Source organism: Grammomys surdaster, unplaced genomic scaffold, assembly GCF_004785775.1.
Source record: "Grammomys surdaster isolate TR1022 unplaced genomic scaffold, NIH_TR_1.0 125276, whole genome shotgun sequence".
Classification (NCBI taxonomy): Eukaryota; Metazoa; Chordata; class Mammalia; order Rodentia; family Muridae; genus Grammomys; species Grammomys surdaster.
The window spans coordinates 677,297-704,054 of NW_021620156.1; the positions used below are offsets into that span (position 1 = coordinate 677,297).

At 39.6% G+C, this 26,758-nt stretch overlaps 1 protein-coding gene and 1 pseudogene across 1 annotated transcript; one reads left to right on the forward strand and one right to left on the reverse strand.

The window, feature by feature from the left end:
• Window positions 1-4,916: 4,916 nt before the first annotated feature.
• On the forward strand, window positions 4,917-10,049 carry LOC114637329 (annotated as a pseudogene).
• A 12,749-nt stretch (window positions 10,050-22,798) lies between these two features.
• LOC114637343 (vomeronasal type-1 receptor 2-like) lies at window positions 22,799-23,695 on the reverse strand. Its single transcript, XM_028785574.1, has one exon. The coding sequence runs from the start codon at window positions 23,693-23,695 to the stop codon at window positions 22,799-22,801; it is 897 nt and encodes a 298-aa protein (XP_028641407.1).
• Window positions 23,696-26,758: the final 3,063 nt, after the last annotated feature.

Consider the following 26,758-nt stretch of genomic DNA (forward strand, 5'->3'; position numbering starts at 1 on the left):
GAGCTGGGTCCTCAGGTAATTCAATGTCCAATTTTCTAAGGAACAGCCAGACTGATTTCCAGACCGTCCTGCCAACAATGGAGGAGTGTTCTTTCTCCACATCCTTACCAGTATCTCCTATCACCTGAGTTTTTTATCTTAGCCATTCTGACTGATGAGAGGTGGAATCTCAGGATTGTTTTGATTTGCATTTCCATGATGACTAAAGATGTTGAACATTTCTATAGGTGCTTCTCAGCCATTCAAGCTTCCTCAGTTGAGAATTTTTTATTTTGCTCTGTACTCCATTTTTAATAGGGTTACTTGGTTGTCTGGAGTCTAATTTCTTGAACTCTTTGTATATATTGGATATTAGCTCTCTGTTGGATGTAGAATTGGTAAAGATCTTTTCCCAAACTGTTGGTTGCCATTTTGTCCTATTGACAGTGTCCTTTGCTTTATAGAAACTTTGTAATTTTATTAGGTTGTATTTGTCAATTCTTGCTCTTAGAGCATAAGCCATTGTTGTTCTGTTCAGAAACATTTCCACTGTGCTCAAATATTCGATACTCTTCCCTACCTTCTCTTGTGTTGGGCAGAAACTTAAAGAAGGGCCATCCAGAGACTGCTCTGCATGGGTATGCATCCCAAGTGCAGTCACCAAAGGCAGATGCTGATGTGGATGCCAGGAAGTTCATGATGACAGGAGTCTTATATAGCTGTCTCCTTAGAGGTATGCCAGAGCCTGACATTTACAGTGTCAGATGCTCACAGGTAACCACTGAACTCATCATAAGATTCCCAATGGAGAAGTTAGAGAGAAGACTGAAGGAGCTGAAGGGGTTTGTAGCCCTATGGGGAGAGCAACAATACCAACCAACCAAAGGGTCTAAACCATCAGCTGCTTAGGAGCACATAGGTAGGGACCCATGGCTCCATCTGTATATGTACTGGAGGATTGTCCAGTATAAGTGGGAGAGGAAGTCTTTGGTCTCATGAAGGCTGGATGTCCCAGTGTGGGGAAATTTGAGGGCAGGGTGGCTGTAGTGAGTGGGTGGGTGGGGGCACATCCTCATAGAACCAGGGGATGTGGGATGGGGGATGGGATAGGGAGCTGCTGGGAGGAGGAGAAAATGGGGAAAGGGGATAACATCTGAAATGTAAATAAAATATCCAATAAAAAATTGCTTCATGAAAATAAAAAGTTTAACAAGATAAAAAAAGAAAAGAACGTGTTTAGAAATACACAGCAGAGAAGTATATTGGTAGAATGAAGAACTCTTCAACACTTACAATTACAAGAACAGTAGTTATTAGTGGTGTCTGTCCCAGTGTCACTATCAGCACCACTACAGGAAAGAAAAAATGACACTCTCTTTTCCAACAACTATCATTTTCATTTGTCTTTGTTAAATTATAACAATTGATGTAATTAATTTGTGCATATGTCCAGTTATGTTTATAGTATACTATTTCCTGGATGTTATCAGCTACCTATGACTTATTATCTTTCCAGTCACACTTCAACGAACATCAATGAGCCTCAATTCATGTGTTTAATATGTATGTACCATATATGTCTCAGTAATCTGTAGTCCTGTATTTTCTATAATAATTATGACATTGTGGGGGTTCCTGTATTAATTACCATCTACCTAAAGAAACACATCAAAAAAAATTAAGAGATACTGTCAACTATGGGTTTTGTACTAAGTTAGTAGGAGTCTCTGTAGAAATAATATTTTCAATTAGCAAATTGTTAATAATAGGTTATCACTATGTCCTATGTGATATCTTGTCACATTATATGGTGGGATGTACTGATGAAAATGTATTTGAATATATTTTCCTTATGAGTAATAATTTTTCATATAATCTCAATAAAAATCCTTGCTTCAATCCCTATGCGGGGCAGTCTCTAGATGACTTTTCCTTCAGTCTCTCCTTCACTCTTTGTCCCTGCATTTCTTTAAACAGGAGCAAATAAGAGTTAATATATTTGAGACAGGTGGGTAGCCTCATTCCTCAACGGGGGCCATGCGTAACCTCTGGATATGGTCTCTACAGGTTCTCTCTCCCCTTGGTTGGATGTTTCAGCTATTGTCATTCCTGTTGGGTCCTGGAAGCCTCTTGTTTTTCTGGGCATCTGGAACTTTCTGGTGGCTACCTCCAGTTCCCCATCCCCCATTGATACACTCCTCTGTTCAATTTCTTCAACCTCTATACTTCTCTCCCATCTCTTCCCTCAACTGCACCAGTCCTCCTTTTTCCCTTCCATTCTCAGAGTGAAAAGCTAGACAAAACATTTTCTAAGCATATGGTCCCAAGAAAGAAGCCAGAGTTGCCATTCTAATATACAATAAAATAGACTTTCAAAAGTTATCAAACACCATTGGGAAGGATACTTCGTACTCAAAGGAAAAGTTCACCAAGAGAAAGTCTCAATTCTGAACATCAATGTACCAAAAACAAAGGTACCAATATTCATAAAAGAAACATTACTAAAGCTCAAAACACACACTGAACCTTAATCAGTAATAGAGGGAATCTTCAGAATGATATTACCACCAATGAACAGGTCATTGAACAGGTCATTGAAACATAAGACAGAGTGAAACTAACAAAAGTTACAAACCAAATGGATTTAATAGATGTCTACAGAACATTTCACCCCAAAACAAGAAAATACACCTTCTTTTCAGTACCTCATAGGTCCTTCTCCAAAACTGACCATGCAATCAAACATAAAACAATCTTTAGAGATACAAAAAGATAGAAATAACTCCATTCATGTTATCAGATCATCATGGACAAAAACTAGACTTCAATAAAAACAAAAAACAGAAGACCCATGTACTCATGGAAACTAAACAACTCTTTTCTCAATAATAACTTTGTCAGAGAAGAAATAAGGAAAGAAATAAAGGATGATATAGAATTAAATGAAAATGAAGACAAAACAACCCAAAATTTATGGAATACAGTGCAAGCAGTGTTAAGAGGAAAATTCAGAGGATTAAATACCTTCATAAAAAAATTGGACAAAAAAAAAAAAAAAAAAGCCGGGCGATGGTGGCACATGCCTTTAATCCCAGCACTTGGGAGATTTCTGAGTTTGAGGCCAGCCTGGTCTACAGAGTGAGTTCCAGGACAGCCAGGGCTACACAGAGAAATCCTGTCTTGAAACCCCCTCCCCCCAAAAAAAGAAATTGGAAAGATCCCATATAAACAAATTAACAGCACACATGAAAGCTCTAGAATAAAAAAAAGCAAACACCTTCAAGACAAGCAAATGGCAGGAAATAGTCAAACTCACAGCTGAAATCAAGCATGTAGAAACAAAGAGAACTGTACAAAGAATCAGCAAAACCAAGAGCTAGTCCTTTGAAAAAAAAATCAACAAGATACACAGACATTTAACCAAAGTATGTAAGGGACACAGAGACAGTATCCAAATTAACAAAATCAAAAATGAAAAAAGAAATATAACAATAGAAAATGAGGAAATAAAAAAACTCATCCAAACTTACTATAAAAGCCTGGAAAATCTACATGACAACAGTGTTTTCTACACAGATACCTTGTACCAAAATTAAATCAAGATCAGGAAAACTATCAAAACAGTCCAATAATCTCTAAAGAACTAGTGAAGAATTCTATCAGACCTTCAAAGAAGAGTTAATACAAATACTCCTCCAACTATTTCATGAACTAGAAATATATACAGTTCATTCTATGAGGCCACAGTTACTCTAATACCCAAACCACACAAAGACCCAAGAAAGAACTTCAGACCAATTTTGCATATGAATATTGGTGCAAAAATATTCAATGAAATTCTCAGTCTGAACCAAGAATATATTAAAACCGTTATAGAATGAAAATTATGAAGATCATTTTATAAAAGGTATATAGAATCTTCTTTAGGTTTTCTTTAAAAGGACATGGAAAATTTTTGTAAAGCAAGCCATGACTCAAGCTAGGAATGTGGAAAGGCCAGTCATTCTTACTGGAACTGGCCAACTGCAAAGAGGAAGAAAGAATGCAACTCAGTTAGGTGGAACCAAGAAGCTGGTGGCCACAATGATGGGGCAAGGCTGCAATAACAGGGCAGGACCACATTCTTGAGAAAGAATAGTATACAGAGTGTTTTCACATGATCCTGACTCACGCAGGTTGAGTTCCTCTGGAATTTTCCACTATTTTTATGTTATGTTTCCTTAGCAACCCCTTCATCCCCTCCTCATTCCCTGGTGTGTGGTTTTTCCTTTAAAAACCCTTCTCAGACCAGCTGTCGGGGTCAATTCAGCTCCTGCATTAGCAGATGAATTGACCAACAGCTAGCTGTTCATATCCTAATTAAACCTCTGCTATTGCTCCAGTTTTCAGTGTCTTGTCTTGCGAGAGTTATTGAGTGGTCATGTCATCCCGATACTTGAATGAGGGTCTCCCCTGAGCGGGGGTCTTCAGTTGGAGGCTCATCCCGGATTTGCGACCACCCTGGTCTCCAAGACCCTCACTGGGAGGTAAGGGTACCACAGCTCTTTGTCTTGTGTGTCTGTCCCTCTCGTTCTGGCATCTGATTCTGATTCTTGAGAAGTGCACTTGAGGTTTGGTTTGGGAGTTATTTCTGTCTCATGAGAGGCAGTAAACCATTTCCGTCTCGGCAGGAGGTGAATGGGTGACCAGCAGACATGCTAGGAGGGTCTCCGCTGCCACAACCTCGAAGATGTCCCAGGTGAAGAGGGATCCCAGGGATGCCTGGTGGGTGCCTGTCTGGAGGCTGGGGAGGATGCAGTGGTCCTCTTGCTGAAGGAGGTGTGAGAGACCTCCTGGCCATCTGTTTTCTGAAGTGATGCTGGCTTTCTCGGTTGAGACGGATCTTTGTTAGTCTTTTTATATGTCTGTTCTGTCTGTGTTTCGTGTTACTTCTAACAATGGAGCAGACTCAGTCTGTGGTAACTCCCCTAAGCCTGACTTTAGATCATTGGTCAGAGGTCAGAGACAGAGGCCATGAGTTATCAGTTAACATCAGGAAAGAATGGTGGCAGACCTTCTGCACCTCAGAATGGCCAAACTTTGATGTAGGATGGCCACCTGAGGGGACTTTTGACTCGACTATTATTTCTGCAGTGAAGGCTATTATTTTTCAGGAAGGACCAGGGTCACAACCCAATCAACAGCCATACATCATGGTCTGACAGAACCTGGTCCAGAGCCCCCCTCTTTGGGTAAGACTGTGGATAAAGAAGAAGTCAGGCTTCTGAGCCCTGGCTCTCTGTAGTTCAGGGCCTAAACTCCCCAAACTGAAACCAAAATCGGTCTCGGAAACTAAACCCTTGGCTCCGCCTAAGATCTATCCTGAGATCAAGGAGCCACCTGAGTGACCAAACCCGCTGCCACACCCCATCACCAACCACCACCACAGGCTCCCCCAGCACCAGCTCTGAGTCCAGAGCCACAGGGAGCAGGAGAAAGGGGACTGGAGACTGGCACTTAGAGTCGGAGAGGCTTTAGTCCTGAAGGACCAGATTCCACTGTTTCTATGCCTCTCCAAGCTGTAGGCCTGGCTCCCACCGGGCTGAATGAAGTTCAGTTCCTACAATACTGGCCTTTTCCCTCATCTGATTTATATAACTGGAAAGTTAACCACCCTCCTTTTTCAGAGAATCCCGCATCCCTGACTGGACTGGTGGAGTCCCTGATGTACTCACACCAGCCCACCTGGGATGATTGCCAACAGCTTCTCCAGACTCTCTCCACGACTGAAGAGAAAGAGACGATTCTTCTGTAGGCCCAGAAAAACATTCAGAATTCTGCGGGCCAACTTTTGCAGAATCCAACTCCAGCAGAGATTGATGAAGCCTTTCCCCTCAACCGACACCAATGGGACCATAACACAGCTACAGGTAGGGAGCGGCTGTCCATCTACTGTCGGGCTCTGGTGGAAGGTCTCCAGGGGGCAGCAAGGCGCCCCACCAATTTGGCCAAGGTAAGAGGGGTCATACAGGGACCAACGGAGCCCCCCTCGGTTTTTTTTGGAGCGCCTCATGGAGGCATAGCACAGGTACAGTCCCTTCGATCCCACCTCAGAGGGACAGAGGGCTTCTATTATTATGGCCTTTATTGGGCAAGCTGCTTCAGACATTAGGAGGAAACTGCAGTGTATTGAAGGATTACAGGACTATACAATCAGAGATGTGGTTAAGAAGGCTGAGAAAGTCTATCATAAGAGAGAGACTGAGGAAGAAAAGGTAGAGAGCGAGAAGAAAGAAAGAAGTAAAGAAGAAGATGACAGACAGAGAAGACAGGAAAATAATCTGACTAAGATTTTGGCTGCAGTTGTAGATGAGGGAAGACACCAGGGAACTAGAGGAGCTAGACAGACAGGGAACCTGGATGAATACCAGAGGCAGGAGCCAAGGAGACCTGGAAGAGCCAGCCAAACACTAGAAAAAGACCAATGTGCCTATTGCAAGGGGAAAGGCCATTGGGCCAGAGAGTGTCCTGCAAGAAAGGGACCTAAGATTCTGGCCCTGGATGATAAAGAAGATTAGGGGGGTCAGGGCTTGGCCCCCCTCCCCAAGCCTAGGGTAACCCTGAGAGTGGAAGGGACCCCCATGGACTTTCTTGTTGACATGGGAGCAGAATACTCAGTGCTCAAGAAACCCCTGGGGAGGTTGAAAGATAAGCGAACCATAGTTATTGGAGCAACTGGACAGAACTCATATCCCTGGACCACCTCGAGAACAGTGGACCTAGGAAAAGGACAGGTGTCTCATTCCTTCCTGGTGATACCTGAATGCCCAACCCCTTTGTTGGGCAGGGATCTCCTAACCAAATTAAAGGCACAAATAAGCTTTACCCCTTAGGGGCCGAAGTTGACCTGGGACACAACCAAATCCCCAGTGTTAACACTCTCCCTGGGAACAGAAGATGAATATAGACTGTTTTAATCTGGCACTCAGAAACACCCCCCATCAGAATTAGAGACAGGACCCTGGTCCCTGTTCACTGAGGCCTGGGCAGAGACTGGGGGAATGGGGATAGCCAAGAACATACCCCTGATAGTCACTGAGCTCAAGTCTGGAGCCACTACCCCAACCAGGGTCAAACAATATCCAATGAGCAAAGAAGCCAGAATGAGAATACGTCCCCATATTGAGAGACCACTACAACAAGAGATTCTAGTCCCCTGCAAATCCCCCTGGAATACAACTCTGTTGCCTGTAAAGAAACCAGGCACTGGTGACTATCAGCCCATTCAAGATCTCCGGGAAGTTAATAAACGGGTACTAGATATCCACCCCACAGTGCCCAATCCCTACAACCTACTCAGTTCTCTGCCCCCGGACAGAACCTGGTATTCAGCTTTAGACCTCAAAGATGCATTCTTTTGTTTGAGACTTCATCCCCAGAGTCAGTCTATGTTCTCCTTTGAGTGGAAAGACCCAGAGAACAGAAAAGCAGGACAACTGACCTGGATGAGACTGCCCCAGGGATTCAAGAACTCTCCCACTCTATTTGATGAGGCACTCCACCGAGACCTTGCCCCTTTTAGGGCTTATAATCCTCAAGTAACTCTGTTACAGTACGTAGATGACCTTTTACTGGCCACCGAGAGTGCCCAAGAATGTGAAAAAGGGACAGAACACCTCCTGATGGAATTGGGTAATTTGGGGTATCGGGAATCTATAAAGAAGGCCCAGCTGTGTAGGACTGAGGTGACTTACCTGGGCTACACTTTGAAAGGTGGACAACGCTGGCTAACAGAGGCCAGAAAACAGACAGTCATGCAAATTCAGACTCCACCTACCCCTTGTCAAGTGAGAGAATTTCTTGGGATGGCTGGGTTCTGCAGAATGTGGATCCCAGGGTTTGCCACCTTGGCAGCACCATTATACCCCCTGACTAAAGAGCAAGGAGAGTTTGCCTGGACAGGGGAACATCAGAAGGCCTTTGATGCTTTGAAAAAGGCTTTGCTTGAGGCCCCAGCCTTAGCCTTACCAGACTTAACTAAGCCTTTCACTCTCTATGTAGACGAGAGGAAGGAGGTCACTAGAGGAGTTTTGACTCAGACCTTGGGACCATGGAAGCGCCCAGTGGCATATCTCTCAAAGAAGCTAGACCCTGTGGCCAGCGGTTGGCCTGTCTGTCTGTGGGCTATAGCAGCTACGGCCCTACTAGTAAGGGATGCTGATAAACTGACACTGGGGCAGAAGCTATCAATAGTGGCCCCCCATTCCCTGGAAAGCATTGTCAGACAGCCTCCCAACTGCTGGATGACAAATGCCAGAATGACTCACTACCAGAACCTCCTCTTGACTGAGCGAATAACCTTTGCCCCACTGGCTGTCTTGAACCCCACCACCCTGCTGCCCGAGGCTGATAGCTCGGTGATCCACCAGTGTGAAGAAATACTGGCCGAAGACACGTCCAGCAGACCGGATCTGACTGATAAGCCCTGGCCAGGGGTAAAGACCTAGTTTACCGATGGGAGCAGTTTCATGGTTGAGGGTAAGCAAAAGGTGGTAGTGGCGGTGGTAGATGGAAAAAAGACTGTGTGGGCCTCGGCCCTACCAGAGGGAACTTCAGCACAAAAAGCTGAACTGGTAGCCCTGACCCAGGCCTTAAAGATGGCAGAAAGACAGGGGGTGAATATCTACACCTACAGCAGGTATGTGTTTGCTACTGCTCATGTACATGGTGCCATCTACCAATGGAGAGGGCTATTGACTTCGGCAGGAAAAGAAACTAAGAACAAAGAAGAGATTTTGATCCTCTTAGAGGCAATCCACCTTCTGAAGAAGGTGGCTATAGTTCATTGTCCCTGCCATCAAAAAGAAAAAGACTTTGTTACTAAGGGAAATCAGATGGCTGATCTTGAAGCAAAAAAGGCTGCCCAGGGACCCATAATTTTAGCCATCAAACTCAAATTAAAGGCCCCTGATCCCACTGAGGAACCAGGGACCAAGCCAGTCCTGTCGGAAGAAGAAAGCCTACACTACCTATCTGGGATTCATCAGTGGACCCACATGGGGCCCGAAAAGATGATGGAAATAGTGGCCTGGTCCCAATACAAGATTCCAAGGTTGAAAAAACTAGTGCACAAGCTGGTACGGGAGTGCAAAGCTTGTGCTTTTACTAATGGTGGCCACCATCATGAGGTAAAAGGAACCAGGCTGCGGGGAGACCGACCTGGTTCTTATTGGGAGGTTGATTTCACTGAAGTGAAACCTGCCAGATATGGTAACAAATATCTTTTAGTATTTATAGATACTTTCTCAGGATGGGTTGAGGCATTCCCCACAAGGAAAGAGACTGCTACTGTGTAAGAAGATCTTAGAAGAAATTCTACCCAGGTTTGGAGTACCAATGGTAATTGGGTCAGACAGTGGGATGGCCTTTGTTACCCAGGTGAGTCAAGGATTGGCCAAACAACTGGGGTTTAATTGGAAATTACGTTGCTCATACTGACCCCAGAGTTCAGGACAGGTAGAGAGAATGAACAGAACTATAAAAGAGACTTAACAAAATTGACCATAGAGACCAGCGGGAGTGATTGGACAGCTTTGCTCCCTCTTGCCCTGTTCCAGGTTCAAAACACACCTGGAGTCCTGGGACTTAACCCCTTTGAGATCCTATATGGTTCCCCACCTCCCATCTATGAGACCTTTGAGAGTGCAGCACATCCTGATGATGGTTATATTCCCCCTTTGCCTATCCTAGCCTGACTAAAGGCCTTAGAGACTGTGAAAAAAGAGATCTGGAGAACCTTAAAGAACTCCTACGCTCCTAAAGAAGACCCGGTACCACATCAATTAGAGTTTGGAGACACTGTCCTGGTGAGGAGGCATCAGACAGGCAACCTTGAGCCACGGTGGAAGGGCCCATATTTGGTCTACCTTTACCCCACAGCAGTAAAGGTAGACAGCATCGCCGTGTGGATCCACGCTTCACATGTGAAACAAGCACCCCCGAACTTTCAGCAAGATGGATGGACTTTGGAGCGGACTGATAGTCCTCTTAAGCTGAGCCCACACCATAGGCCCTCACCAGATGGGGAATAATCCCTACATTCCCCAAAAGCTGACTTGGCAGGTTACATCATTGACTGGAGAGGTAGTATGGTCCACTTCTAAGGTGGCCCCACCATATACCTGGTGGCTCACCCTCACTCCCGATTTCTGTCAATTATCTGCTGGGTTAGATACCTGGGATATCCCTGATTTAGATCCCCAGAAATTGCCCCTGAATGCTGGATGGAGATTTTCCCCTGGAGGAAAATTTGGATGCGGAGACCCAGAATGCAGATGTGAGTTGAGAAAACGGGGATTTTGTGTCTGCCCACTAGATGGTAGGGATTGAGCAACAGCTCGACGTTGTGGAGACATAGGGAACCTGTGTTGCTCCACTTGTGTTTGTGAAACTAAAGGGGATGCTTACTGGAACCCCAGCTCCTCATGGGACTGGATTGTAGTGCGTAAAAATTACACCTCTCCAGCAAAATGCTCTAAGAGAAGTGAGGGAATTTGCAGTTCAAACTCTACCTGCATATCTCTAAACATAACCATCACTGGACAGGGGTGAATGGGGGATACAACACAGTGGTTAAGAGGGAGAACATGGGGTCTTCGGTGTTATTTGCCAGACAGACTAGGAAAGTCCAGTTTGGGTGTAGCCTTCACCATTCAATTAAAGATAGAGAGTCCACCTGCTCAACCTATAGGCCCTAACAAAGTGTTATCTGAACAGAAACCCCTTGCAGTTGTCCTGGTGACACCTTTAAGACCCCCAGAAGATAGCCATCATACTGAACACCCTCCGGGTTCCCCTTTGACCACGACTCCTCCTTTCCTGAGCACTGGACAGAGGTTATTAAATTTAATCCAAGGAGCCTTTACTGTGTTAAATGGATCCCAACCCAACATGACTAAGTCCTGCTGGCTCTGCCTCTCTTCAGGACCCCCTTATTATGAAGATACTTAGTGCCTGGAATTGATAAATGGTGGGCTTGTGGTACTGGATTAACTCCGTGCATCTCCACCTCTGTTTTTCATGAGACAAAAGACTATTGTGTGCTTGTTCAGCTAGTCCCCTGAGTCTATTATCACCCTGCAGATACTCTTGACCGTGAGTTTGAACCCTAGACGCTTCCGCAGAGAGCCTATTTCCTTGACTTTAGCTGTCATACTAGGACTTGGAGTGGCCACAGGCGTAGGAACAGGTACTGCTGTATTAACAGATTTACGAGCCCTAGAACAATCAGTTTCAAAGCTGGAAGAATCATTAACTTTCCTCTCAGACGTTGTTCTGCAGAATAGGAGAGGACTAGACTTGTTGTTTCTTAGAGAAGGAGGGTTGTGCACTGTGCTGAAAGAAGAATGCTGTTTTTATGTAGACCATTCAGGAATAATTAGAGATTCCAAGAGTAAACTCAGAGAGAGACTAGATGAGAGACAGAAAGATAGAGAAGCACAACAGAACTGGTTTGAGAGTTGGTTTGATAGGTACCCCTAGATGACAATTCTGGTGTCCCCACTTGTGGGACCCCTTGTGATTTTGCTTTTGCTTCTGACCATAGGACCTTGTATTTTAAATAGATTAGTAACCTTTGTTAGAGAAAGAGTGAGTGCTGTTCAGATCTTACTGTTACGCCAACAATATCAAACTGTAAGACAAGAAAATGGAAATTATGATGATACTGAGGTTTAAGACTTATAATCAAATTTACATTAGAAGAAGTGTGGTTAAGTTTTTATGATTAAAACCCATCATTAGAAGAAGTGGGGAATGTAGAATGAAAATTATGAAGATCATTTTATAAAAGGTATATAGAATCTTCTTTAGGTTTTCTTTAAAAGGGCATGGGAAAGTTTTATAAAGCAAGCCATGAAGCAAGCTAAGAATGTGGAAAGGCCAGTCACACTTACTGGAACTGGCCAACAGCAAAGAGGAAGAAAGAATGCAACTCAGTTAGGTGGAACCAAGAAGCTGGTGACCACAATGATGGGGCAAGGCTGCAATAACAGGGCAGGACCACATTCTTGAGAAAGAATAGTATACAGAGTGTTTTCACATGATCCTGACTCACACAAGTTGAGTTCCTCCAGAACTTTCCGCTATTTTTATGTTATGTTTCCTTAGCAACCCCTTCATCCCCTCCTCATTCCCTGGTTTGTGGTTTTATCTTTAAAAACCATTCTCAGACCGGCTGTCGGGGTCAATTCAGCTCCTGCGTTAGCAGACGAATTGACCAACATCTGGCTGTTCATATCCCGATTAAACCTCTGCTGTTGCTCCAGTTTTCGGTGTCTTGCGAGAGTTATTGAGTGGTCATATCATCCCAAGACTTGAGTGAGGGTCTCCCCTGAGTGGGGGTCTTCACCATCATTCATCATGATCAAGTAGGCTTCATCCTAGCAAGTCAAGGATGGTCGGTCCAACGTGCAAAACTCCATCCAAAAACCTGACACACTATATAAAGAAACTCAAGGAAAAAAGGCACATAATCATCTTATTAGATGCTTAAAAAGCCTTTGACAAAATGCAGCATTACTTCATATTAAAAGTCTTGGAGACATTGGTAAATCATGTCATGACCAAGCCTGCCTCAGTCAGTCAACAGGTTTTCCAGCACAGGAGTGAAGATTAAAAGAAAAGAGATGATTAGACAATATTGCAGCATGACCCCAGCCAGTTCTGAGGTTGAAGGCAGGTTTATTTCCCCCCACTTTTCTTTTAAACCATTTTAATTACATGCAAGTATTTAGGTCAGTTCTAGGTTGAGGAAGCAGCAATATAATAGATACAAACAGTCAAGGAACAAACAAAGCAATAGACAAAGTCCCATGATCACTCCTTGATCACTCTCATGATCACTGTTTCTAAGGGCTCATCAGGATAACAAAAATATCTGAGCCTACTTCCCAGACCTAACCCACAGTCATATTCATGCCTGAAGTCTACTTCTTTGTTCTAGCCTAAAACTTGGATTCCTGACTGAAATTACTTCTCTGATTTAGCCTAAAATTAGATTCCTGCCTGAATTTACTTCCTTGTCATGGACCAATGTCAGATTCCTGCCTAAAGCCCATTTCCTTGTCCTTGGCCAATGTCGGATTCCTGCCAAGCAGCCCCAAAAGCTCTCCACAATGGCACATACCTAAACATAATAAAAGCAATATACAGCAAGCCAATAGCCAACATCAAACTAAACAGAGAGCAATTGCAAACAATCCCACTAAAATATGGGACTAGACAAAGCTTCCCACTCACTCCCTATCTTCAAAATAGTATTCAAAGTTCTAGCCAGAGCAACGAGACAACAAAAGGAGATCACAAAAATACAAATTGGATAGGAAGAACTCAAGATATCACTATTTGTTGATGATATGATAATATATATAACAGACTCTAAAAATTTTATCAGATAATTCCTACAGCTGATAAACAAGTTTACCAAATTGGCTGGATATAAAATTAACTGGAACGAATCTGTATTCTTCCTCTACTGGAAGGATAAATGGTCTGAGAAAGAAATTAGGGAAATTTTACCTCAGACTCTGGATTCCTGAAATTGATTCCTGTTGCCGGCCAGTGGCCACAGTCAACCGGGTTCACCTGAAAGAGAGGCTGAGAATGGAAGAAGGGACAGGAGGGCGGGTGAGGGGAATCCATCCTTAATTGCAGGCCTAAGGTGTCTCAAGGCAAGCTCAGCAGGGAGTCTATTCTTCTCAGCTAGTGTACCAAGCTCCCAAGGAGGAGCCAACTGTGTTGGCAATGCCTCCAGAATCCTATTGTTTGGTCTATTGTGGTAAACAAGGTCTCTCAGGCCTGCTCAAGGCTGGGGAAACAGCACAGATTCCTTTTTTGTGAGGATTTCTTTGAGGGTCTTTGATTCAATTACATTGAACTACCCATCTCTTTCTATTACAATACCATTCAGTTTTTAGACCTATAGTTTTGAAATACAGCTTGAAGTCAGGGATGGTGATACCTCCAGAAGCTCTTTTATTGTTTAGGTGTAATTTTACTATCCTGGGTTTTTTTTTCTTTTTCCATATGAAGTTGAGAATTATTCCTTCAAGTCACTCAAGAAGAGTGTTGAAATTTTGATGGGAATTGCAATAAATCTGTAGACTGCTTTTAGTAAAGTTGGTATTTTTATTTTATTAGTCCTAATGATCCATGAGCATGGAAGATCTTTCCATTGTCAAATATCTTCATCAATTTTTTCTTCAAAGACCCAAAGTCCTTTTTAGACAGGATTTTCATTTGCTTGTTTAGAGTTACACCAAGATATTTTATATTAATGTTAACGTCTGTAAAAGGTATGTCTCCAAAACTTCTTTCTCAGTCCACTTATCATATGTATAAAGGAGGGCTTCTGATTTCTTTGAGTTAATTTTGTATCCAGCTACATTGCTAAAATCAGCTGTAGCAATATTGTGTGTTCTTCCTTTTGAATTTGTATTCCCTTCATCTCCTTTTCTTTTCTTATTACTCTAGCCAAAATCCCTGATCTCTCCAAGACTATTAACATAAAACAGTGTGAGATTTTGTCAAAGGCTTTTGCAGCATTTAATGAGATGATCATTTGATTTTCTTCTTTATGTTTGCTTATATGGTGGATTGTATTGATACATTTTTGTATATTGAACTACTCCTGCATCCCTGTGATGCAGTCCATTTAATCATGGTAAATGATTTTTTGTTGTTTTATTGGATACAATTTGCAAGTGTTTTATTGATTATTTTTGTGTCAAACTTTCAAGAGGGAGATTTTTCTGAAATTCTCTTTCTCTTTTGAGTCTGTGTGCTTTAGATATCAGGATACTTGTGGCTTCATAAAATGAGTTTACTTATGTTTATTCAGTTTCAACTTTGTAAAAAAATTTGAGGAATATTGGTATTATCTCTTCTTTGAATGTCTGATAGAATGCTGCAGTTAAACCATATGGCCTAGGCTTTTATAGTTGGGAGACTTTAATGACTGCTGCTATTATTTTAGGTGATATAGGATTCTTTAGATATCTTACTTGATCTTGATAAAGCTTTAGCAATTTGTTTCTGTCTAGAAAATTTTCCATTTCATTTATATTTTTCAGTTTTGTGGAGAATAGACTTTGGAAATATGACATAATGATTCTTTGAACTTCCTCTGTGTCTGTTATCTTCATTTTCATTTTTTAATTAATCAAATAATTTATAATTTTATATCCCAAACATTGACCCCTCCCTGTTCCCCATTGCAGAGTTCTTCCTGCCAGGCCCCCATGTCCCCTATCCTTATCTGTCTGGGGATCTCCCACATAATGTCTCCATAGGATTAGGCACATCCTCTCTAACTGAGGCCAGACAAGGAATCCCTCTACTATATAAGTATTAGGGGCCTCAAACCAGCCAATGTATGCTCTTTAATTATTGGCTTGGTCTTTTGGAGTTCTGAGGGATCCAGGTTAGTTGAAACTTTTGGGCTTCCTATGGTGTTACCTTCCACTTCACTTCTTTCAATCCTTGTCCTAACTCTTTCATAGGGATCCCTGACCTCTATCCAATGCTTGGCTGTGATTATTTGCATCTGTCTCAGTAGCTGCTGGTAAAAGTTCTTGGTTGACAGCCATACTAGGCTCCTATCTGCAAGCACAATGTAATATCAGTAGTAGTGTCGGGGATTAGTGCCCTCCCATGGCACATGTGCTTTGTTCCTTTTCATTTCTAATTTTGTTACTCAGGAAACTGTCTCTCTGTCTTTTAGTTAGGTTAACTAAGGGTGTGACTCCCTTGTTGACTTTTTCAAACAACTGCCTCTTGGTTTTGTTGATTCTTTGTATCATTATATTGGTTTCTGGTTGATTTCAGGCCTGAGTGTGATTACTATCTGTCATCTACTCCTCTTGGGTGTGTTTGTTTCTTTACTTTGTATGAGCATTCTCCAATTTCTTTATAAAGGCACTTAGTGTAATGAAATTTCCTCTTAGCATTTCTCTCAATTTGGGTATGTTGGTATGTTGTGCCATCATTTTCACTAGATTATGAAAAATTCAAAGAATTTTTAGAAATTAAAAATTCAAAGTCTTGAATTCTTTTCTGCATTTCGTTCCTGACCAAGAATTATCAATGAGTAAGGAGATGTTCAGTTTCCATGAGTATGTAGGCCTTCCATTGTTACTGTTGTGGTTGAACACTGGGTATAAACCATGGTGATCAGATAGGATGCAAAATGTTGCTTCAGTCTTCGAGTATCTGTTGAGACTGGATTTATGACCAATTATATTGTCAATTTTGGAGAAAATTACATGAGGTGCTGAGAAAACGGTATATATTTTGTATTTATATAATGTTCTATAGATATTAGTTTGTTTTATTTGAGATATAACCTCTGTTAGTTTCATTTTTTTTTTTAGTTCTCTCTCAATGACATGTCCATTGGTGAGAGTGTGGTTACTAATGTATGTAGTTGGATATGTAATTTATGCTGAAGTAATGCTTCTTTTATAAATGTAGGTACCTTTATATTTAGTTCATGAATGTTCAAAATTGAGATGATCTATTGGTTGATTTTTCCTTTGTTGAGTATGAAGTGACCTTCACAATCTTTTTTGATTACTTTGGTTGAAAGCCTATTTTAGTAGATATTAGAGAGGCTCCTCTAGCTTGTCTCTTGGTTCATTTTACTTGAAAAATCGTTTTCCCACCTGTACTCTGAGGTAATGTCTTTCTTTGTTGGTGAGATATGTTTCTTGAGTACAGCATAATGAAGGATTTTGTTTCCCCATTCATTTTGTTAGCCTATGTCCTTTTACTGGGAAATTGAGTCAATTGCTATTGAGAGATATTAATCACCAATGACTGTCAGTTCATACTATTTTAATATTGGTGGTAGTAATGTGTTTGTGTATGTTTATCTTCTGGTGGCTTTAATTATGTGGTACTAAGTATTTCTTGTGTTTTCTTGAGTGTAGTAAGCTCACTGGGTTGGAGTTTTCCTTCTAGTATCCTAGAACATCTTTAACTTTTCTTTTTTATTTCTCTCCTGACCGAGTGATCAATGAGTAGAAAGATGATCAGTTTTCATGAGTATGTAAGCCTTCTATTGTTATTGTTTTTGTTGAACTCTGGGAGTATGTAGGGCTTTGTTAGTGGAGAGATGTTGTTTAAGACTTTATTATGGAACATCTTGATTTCCCCGTCTAGAATGATTGAATATTTTGCTTGATATTGTACTATAGACTGGCATCTGTGATCTTTTAGGGTTTGCAAGACATCTGCCCCAGCTCTTCTGACCTTTGTAGTGTCTGTTAAGAAGTTGGATGTAATTCTGGTTCATCTACATGTATACATTACTTGAACTTTTTCCTTTGCAGCTTTTAATATTCTTTATTCTGAAATTTTATTGGTTCGATTTATATTGTGGTGGGAGAATTTTCCATCCCAATCTGTTTGATGCTCTGTAAGCTTCTTGTACATGTACAGGCATTTCTTTCTTTAGATTAGGGAAATTTTATTCATTTATTTTGTTGAATTTATTTTCTGAGTCTTTGAGCTGCAAATCTTCCCTTTAGTCTCTTATTATTATTCTTAGATTTGGTTGTTTCATAGTGTCTCAAATTTCCTAGATGTTTGTGACATGAACCTTTTAGATTTTTGCATTTTCTTTGATTCATGTATCAATTTATTCTTTCATATTTTCTATAGCTTAGATTCTCTCTTTCATCTACTGCATTATGTTCATAATGCTTGTGTCTGTAGTTCCTGTTCTCTTTCCTGTGTTTACCATCTCTGGGATTACCACCTCAGTTGCTGTTTTCATTATTGCTTCTATTTTCACTTTCAGAAACCCCACAAATATTAATTTTAGCAGTGCTCATATATTCCTCCAATTTTTTTAGAAAGAGATGAATCTCTGAATTCAGTTTCTACATCTTCTGTGTATTTATTATACACATGGTATGAGTGTGGTCTATTGTCAAAGACCACTTTTGACATCCAGGGTAAACTGAGATGGGCCATATAATGGAAGACTAGCTGGAGTGATCAAGGATGCTCTCAGGTGGAGGGACTGAAAAATATTTCTTTGTGGGGCTACAAGAGACCAGTGAAAAAACTTTTTGGGGCCAGTAAAATCCAGGAAAAACTCTTTGTTGGCCAACAAAGACTGGTTAAAAAAAAAGAAGGAGAAAAATGGAAGAATCATGAACACACACACACACACACACACACACACACACACACACACATACACAGAGAAGATGGATGAAACAAACTTCAACAAGTTCCAATGAGCAAAGTCCAACCACTTTACATGTGTACATACATACATACATACATACATATTTTATGGGTGGAACATAGTTCCAATATTTTCATACATACACATACACACATACATCCTTACTTATAGACAGACATATATGTTCACATTGAGTGGATGAAGCATACCTCCAAGTACATTACATAAATACATGTATACATATTTTTGGTGGATAGGACAAACTCTAATAAGTAGACTCCAACAACTTTAATTTTTCCCCCTTAGCTTATATATTCTAACAAATCCTTTCAACCACTATAAAAGTTCCAATATGAGTACATTCCATTTTTTAAGAGTGAATGATTATCAAAAAACCATATGTTCCCCCATATCTTTATGTAAAAAAATATAAAAGATATGTAGCACAGGTAAAGAAAACAGATTATTCAGAAGAACTCACATATATTTATAACTAACAAACTTGTTATAGATTAACAAGAAAACAAATTATTCACAAAACTCACATATATTTATAACTCACAAAGTTGTTATAAATTAACAAAATGAGAGCAAGCAAGGTAATTTTCTCAGTCAGTTTTTTGTTTTATTTGTTTTGTTTTTTTACTGGCAAGTAGCAATTTCTGGTTACAAATAAAGAATTAATTACTGATTTGTTAAAAGTAATTATATAAAACCTTAAAGAATCACAAATCTATGCTTTTATATAAAAACAATCAATCATTTCTGCTTTAAATCTTCAGGATGCACATCTACTCATTAACATTATTTTATGAAATCCTATCAGGAAGATAAGGGTAAATATGGGTATAAGAAATTAATCACCAACATAACTGTCCTCTGAGAAGCTCCACATAGCAGCTAACTAAAACAGATGCATATAAACAGAGTCAAACATAGGACAGATTTCAGGAAATCTTATGGAAGGTTTGAAGGAAATATTAAAGGCCTTGAGGTAGGTAAAAACTCCACAAAATGGTAAACAAAGACAATTAACTTGGACATTTATGGGTGCTCAGGGATTCAACTACCAACCAAAAGAACATACATGGTGCCCCTATGCTTGGACAACAGATGTGCTCCTCAGTCTTCATTTGGGTCCCCCAATATCTGGAGCAGGTTCTGTCCTTAAGGATGCTTCCTGTCTGTGGAATTTGTTCACTAACAAGTCTGCCTTGTTTGGCCTCAGTGGGAGATAATGTGCCGAAACCTGCAGAGACTTGATGACAAGAGGTTGGAGGATACAGAAAATAGCCACCAACCTCTCAGAGGAGAAGGGGAAAGAGGTAGGGGAGGGACGCTGTGAGTGGGGGACAGGTAGAAAGAAGTGATTAGAATATAAAAAAATTTAAAAATAAACAAAATAATTAAACCTCACAAGCCCAGCCTCAGTAAGAATCAAATCAGTCAATACTAGTTAGACAACAATTTTTCTTGTTCCATTAAATAAACAAAATATTTAAACCTAACAAGTCCAGTCTCAGTAGGAATCACATCAGTCAATGCTATTAAGACAACCATTTTTCTTGTTCCATCACCTTGGCTCAACATTTAAGGATATGTTTTTCTGAACTTCAAATTTCTCCCTCATATTTTCTACATTGAAGCCACTAGAAAAATCATCTAAACCTTATTTCACTCACAACTTATTTTTCCAAGTGCTTTCTAAGGGTGTTGGTCATTGCAGACAATCTACACCTTTAGGTTCTGGTAAAGGATGCTGGTTGAATCATTATTCTGCATCAGCAGTAGTGCTTGAGAATGTGAGAGCCAGTGATACTGCTCAGTGAGTGACTGAAGTCCTTTTAGAGTTTACATTAAATTCTTAGATTAAGATGGATATGAAGGCAATAAGCAGAACAAAATGCCACAACAGCATGAAGTCCTTAGAACACATAGTCCTTGTGTACCTACCTTTCTGAGCCCATTCATCCTAGTTGTACTAACCAGTGGACTGCATCTTATGAGTCCTAAAGTTGTTTGCTGTTCCTATCAAACAGGTCTGAATACATTGTCTCCATATTTACTGTGCATTCTGCATTTACTATATCTACAGACTTCAATAATGTCTTCCTTATACAGTGTTCCTTTGTCAATTTAGCTGTGACCTAACGCATTTTTTTCCTTTTGTGAAATAGGTTTGTTTTTAAGATTTATTTATGTATGTATGAGAATAATGTTGCTGTCTTAAGACACACCAGAAGAGGGCATCAGATCCCATTACAGATGGATGTGAGCCACCATGTGGTTTCTGCCAATTTACTCAGGACCACTGGAAGAGCAGTCAGTGCTCTTAAACATTGAGCCATCTCTCTAGCCCATTTTTTACATTTTTAAATATTGGTTATTTCATCTATTTACATTTTAAATGTTATCCCACTTCCACTAACCTCCTACCCTATCCCCTCCCCCCTGCTTTTACCCCCCTCCCCTACCTCCCTAACCACTCCTGCCTCACAGTCCTAACATTCCCCTATGCTGTGGCATAAAGCCTCCATAAGATCAAGGGACTCCTTCCCACTGATGACAGATAAGGCAGTCCTCTGGTACATGAGCATCTGGATCCTGGAACTTCCATGTATACTTTTTGATTGGTAGGTAGTTTAGTCCTTGGGAGCTCTGGTATATCTGGTTGGTTGATATTTCTGTTCTTCCTAAGGGGTTTTAAACCCCTTTAGCTTCTTCAGTCCTTCCTCTGACTCTTATATTGGGGTACCCATACTCAGTCTAGTGGTTGGCTGTGAGCATCTGCATCTATATTGGTAAGACTCTAACCCATTTTTCCCTCAAGAAAAATTACTTAAGATTTCTGTCAACAAGCCATTTCTTGAATATGAAGAGTAGAATTCCCATTGCATTGAGCACTGCTTTGCTCCTATGGATACAAGATGAAATCTCAAACACCTGTGAGAGTTTACTTTTAAGATAAGTGAATTTTTAACAATTTTTTAACAATTCATTAAAGTTTCATACAATGTATCATAATCATAGTCAACCTTGCTCCCAAATTCCTTTAGATAGTCCCTGTTCTTCAATTTTCTTTATTTTAAATCACATGAACTTTACTTTGCATTGTTCAACAACTCTTAGGTGTACTGCCTGCATTGAATGTGCTCAGCTTAACAGGTAGTCACACTTATACAGTAAAGTATAAGCTTCTATCTTTTTAAACCTTTTTAAATAAGTGTACTTAAATGCTTTAACCTCCCTTAAAGCCCACCACACAGCACAGTTAGTGGTAAGGAAAAGCTAATATACAAAGTATGATGTGGGCCTATTTACAAATAGTTCTTTGAAGTGAATCCAGTCGGCATTGCCAGGATATCAGCAGTTCAGTTCAAATAAATCATCATCAGTAGCTTGAATACCCTTGCATACACCATGCATGAATCAGAAATGACAGATCTATACAGAATAAAACACAAGGATCTGCAAATCAACCCATGTCTGTGGAAGTGACAAGGAGTTGCCAAAACACCACCAAAAGTTCTTAGATGCATTTAACTCTATGAAGTCATGCAAAATTGTGACCAGTAAAAAGTGGGAATTCAATCCAGTACCACACAGCATCATCAGCAAAGATCAGAGTCAGCAAGGTACACCAATGATCAGTAAAGAATGGCAAGTCATACCTATACCACACAGTGTCATCCACTGTTTGTTGGATTATATTTATACCCTTGCTAAACATCATATGTTTTGCCAAGCATCTGCTCTAGGAAAACACCACATGCACTTTGTAAAGTCTTGTTCCATAAAAAGAGCATGTGTCTATTCTCACAAAAACTTCATCCAACATGACTGCTTCAGCAAGAACATCCTTTCATAAGACAGTTTCCAGAAAAAAAAAAACCACACTGAGTCTCCTAAGAAACCTGATATATACAGTTCAGTAAAATGAACCCCTCTCTTTACCAGCACCTATGCAATGCTACTAAGATTTCAAATATTGTTGGAAATTTAAACCTATCTTTTCTTCTCTCAGTGATGGGATATTGTCTGATTTCAGCATGCTTGAGTCTTATGCATGCTGTCACACAATCATTGTGCAGACATATATAGAACTTCAAAATACTAGACTCCTGAAACAAGAAGAAATCAAGCAGTTACATTTACCCATATGTGCTAGCATCCATAGGGTTGGTCTTTGTTATATCGTCTACAGGAGGTAGAGAGAACTTAGTCATGAACATTTTTAACAACAACAACAACAAGTTCCTTGACATAAGAAAGTGTGGAAATAATAAATATAGCAAAAGAAACCAACCACATAATAATAAGATCACAGGCTCAGTCAATGAAATGAAATCTATATGTACCACAATTTATTGACCAAAGAACCTGTGGTTATCCAGACTATAAACTATAAAGGAGAATATGATAAAAATGATAATGAAATCAATGTGATCTCTTCATATGCTATTTCACTATTACATGGATATTTGAATGACAAAAGTGACCCAAGATTAGATCATCATCATTAAAAACCCACAATGTTCAGGGTTTAATTTTTTACAAGATTATCATATGTTTATTTTTTTTAATCTAAGTAAAGCAAAATCTAGAAAGAGTAAAATCATGACTCATCAAAAATGGGCTTAAAGTAGGAAAACATAAAGATATGATAGTTGTGATATTCATTACCCACCAATTGGGATCATGTGAAAGAGCAATATAGCCATGTAAAATGGAAGAAAGTGTATACAACACTAGAAAGGTAAAAACCAGGACCAGAATGGTCTGTGTAGCTCTGTTTTCAGCAGAGATACTAAAAGAAGCATGATTGTGAAAGATGTGTTGAACCCTTTTCTTGTGTCTGTAAAGTATGACAATCATGAAGGTGCTGGAAACTACAATGAGTAGAGAAAATAAGACTTCCGGAAACACACAAAATGCTGCATACAATAAATCTACTATTCTGTCACGGCCTTCAGAGAGGCAGAATTCAGAATCACTCTTTTGTGTCTTATTTTCTCTATTACTCTTGGTAGATGTATATAAAGGGAAAATCATATTTAGTAACATGAACATGATCCAGCAAAGGGAAATGGACAGGCCCATAAACATTGTAGTTTTGACTTCAAATTCCCTCCAGCAGGAGTTCCTGGGGCTGATGGTGACTGCCTGAAAGACACTCAAGAGACAGGTGGTACAGATGGACATACACCTGGCAATTCTCTGAACATATAAAATAAGTTTGCATTCAACATCATTGAATAACTGCTTTGACCCAAAAGCTCCCATTACCTCAGGGGGTCCTTTGGAGAGAAGGATCAAGGAGTTAGATGTGAACACATGTATAAGAATCATATCTATGGTCTTTAATGTGTGTTCTCTGTAGTAAAGGTTTAGATAGTAGAAAAGAAGGGAGAAGTTTCCCAGAATACCAAGTAGAATCTCAAGTGAGAGCACTATTCCTACTGCCGTGTCCCTAAAGTCCATTCTTTCATTCAGCATTTTTTTCTTTGAATAATGGCAGCAATCATGTCTCTGAGCCAAAGCATGGACTGAAGTTAGCTAGGTTGAGCCATATGTGTTCAAGCATTACAAGAGCATGTTCAAAGTCATGGTGTACATCATAGCAACGTTTTGCTTCAAAGCAACTGTTTTATCATCATTAGTAATTTTTCATGTAATTTTTGAAGTCTGAATACACATGTTTCTTCACAGAATGTCCACTACATTCTGGAGAATTTTTTTCCATTTTTTTAATTTTATTTTTTTAAATCTAGTCATAATTTTTACTTATTCACACGGGGGTTATAAACACAAGAAGTCAGGATTTGGAGAAGGGGAATGTGGTACTCCATTCAGTGAGAAACAATTGCTAGTGTGTTCAGATGGAATGAAAACTCATTTCTGCAATCCAGTTATATTGGAAGAAAATTGACTTTAGTCAACATTTTGAACATGCAAAAATTCTTATGGCCCTGATGTGACACTGAATCTATAAAGTTGTATGTAACATATACTGTAGTGAATATATAATCTTAGAAAAATGTCTGTAATGAAGGATAGAATACAAAGTAAAAATCGATTTTAGAAATTAGAACATGTATAGTGAGAAAGAACTTTTATCAAATTTCACAAAAACTCATACATGATGCAATATGTATGCTTGAGTCAGATTGTGGGAGGGAGTCACAGCAAAATTGCTTTGTGTGGTGAACACTTATCAAATGACAATACAATGAAAAAGATTATTCTATATACAGGACATTGTATATAAGAAACAAAACACAAAATGATATTCAAATGATGAGTAAACAGGGAAAGAATGTCTACTGTTCTTATTAGATTCACTGTTTGTCATCACTATACAGTAGCATAGATGCAATGGAAAAACATTAGAGATATCAGCTCTTATTAAGGATGAGAATAATGTAGGTATCTCAGAAACTGTTGATAGCTTTCCCGTAAATGAAAATATTTATCAAGAATAGGTATGGACACATCTGTCAAAAATCTTACTTTTGTGATGATTTTCTTCAAAGACAAAATTCACAAGGTATAAACAAGCAGTCATTGCTAATGAGAGATATACCCACTTGTTCATTTCTACTGCACTGACTCAGATGATACACAGTGAGATTCTTAGTAACAATACAAATGGAATAGCAAACCATTCGCAAAACTAAAATGCATCGAAAACATCCCAGGAAAATTTAAGTTTTTACATTATAATTTAATTTATATAAAACAGAGCCCATGATAATTGAATCTCCTAAAGAATGAAATAGAAAATGAACCTATGTCCTCATAATCACACACAAATGCATAACACGTAAGAAAAAACTATTGATTTAATGACAAACAATGTTAATAAATACAGTTGTCAACATCTTATTTATATATTGGGATGTAGAGTAGTACAGGTAATATCTCACACTAAGAATTATCCAGATCAAGCCTAGCTGTTTCTAACCTCATACTACTACCACATATGAATTCCTATAATTCCTACCCACAGGCAATCTTTTATTTATTGATGGGAGTGCTGTAGAAAAACATGAGTTCCATTTTTAATTATAGTGAACTTTTTAAAATTTCCTATCACTGAATCAGAATGCAAATCGTTTGATGGGTTGCTTAAAAGTGATGCACAAGAAGTAGTTAGTCTTTTTAAAGTGAACAGTATGGAGGCACCAAATGAAATCATGCAGCTAATAAAAACAAATAACAAGACTTACAAATATTAATGATCTGCATAATATGAATTTATTATGATGCTCCTGAATTTTTGTTACACTTGGGTAAGAAACTTTGTGTGTTCCTTCAAATAATTAAGTCTTGCAAAGAACAATTGACAGAATGTAAAGTGTCTTACAGAAAGGACTTGCAAACAAAGCATCCATGGGAGCTCCTTAAATTCAACCCACCTGGAATAATTCTCTTGCTGAGGCAGCTGGAAATACTCAGGGAATTGTATCCAAAGTTTTATCTTCGTTAGCAAATCTGTGAAAATAGAAAGACTAATTGTGCTGGACAGTGGTGACACATGCCTTTAACCCCAGCACTTGGGAGGCAAAGGCAGGTGGATTTCTGAGTTTGAGGCCAGCCTTGTCTACAGAGTAAGTTCCAGGTCAACCAGGACTACACAGAGAAATCCTGTCTTGAAAAACCAAAAAAAAAAAAAAAGGAGTAATTTTAATTACTGAAAGATACTTCAATCTAAAAACTGCTATGAGATTGGAAACACCTTAAAATCAATAATTTGTAAGTAGAATTCAAGCAATATTGAATAATAATAATAATAATAATGACCCTCATTCAATAAAGAGAAAGACTAAATGATTAGTGAAGACAATATATATGATTTAATTTTTATTCTGAATTCTTAAGTCATTCTGCCATTATGTAATGACTGGCTTTTTTTAAAAGCCAAAGAATAATTTTAAAGGAACACAAAGTGTGGTTATATTTACATTAACTTAAACAAAGAGTTCACAATGTAGAGTACTTGCTAGCAGGTTATTTTGTTAAAAGTCTCCCTAAATTTAATTGAAAACTTCAAAGAGAAGTATCAATAATCGATGTATAGGTAAGGTTATTCTATACCATCTGAAAAATCTAAGAGAACACATGCAAATGTTCATTTAAATACAAAACATAGTCTGGGGAATCCAGGATCTGTACTCTACTCCACTGGGGCGTGGGTCTTTGGGGACCTGAAACAACCCAGGACAACCAGATAAAATACCAAGGCCTTAATTTCCAGCTTCGTGGCTCCATGAAAGCCTAGACATTATGAAGTCTGCCCTGTCCACTCTGCCTCCATCATCTCATACACATCTCTACCAGCAATCCAGTATCACTCTACTTCTCAACTTTCTGTCCCACAGCTCTGCTTGACTCCCTGGAGATGCCTGCAAGCCAGGACAACTGGAGGCCTGCTTCCTTTAGGCACTATCAGCATTAATTTTAGTCCCAGAGGACTGCTATAACAAGGGACTACCAGGTCAGCCAACATCTGAGAAAACCACATGGGTAAACGTAAGCAAAATT

Coding starts and splice junctions, on each gene's coding strand:
- LOC114637343 (XM_028785574.1), bottom strand. CDS start 23,695: ATGGACTTTAGGGACACGGCAGTAGGAATAGTGCTCTCACTTGAGATT.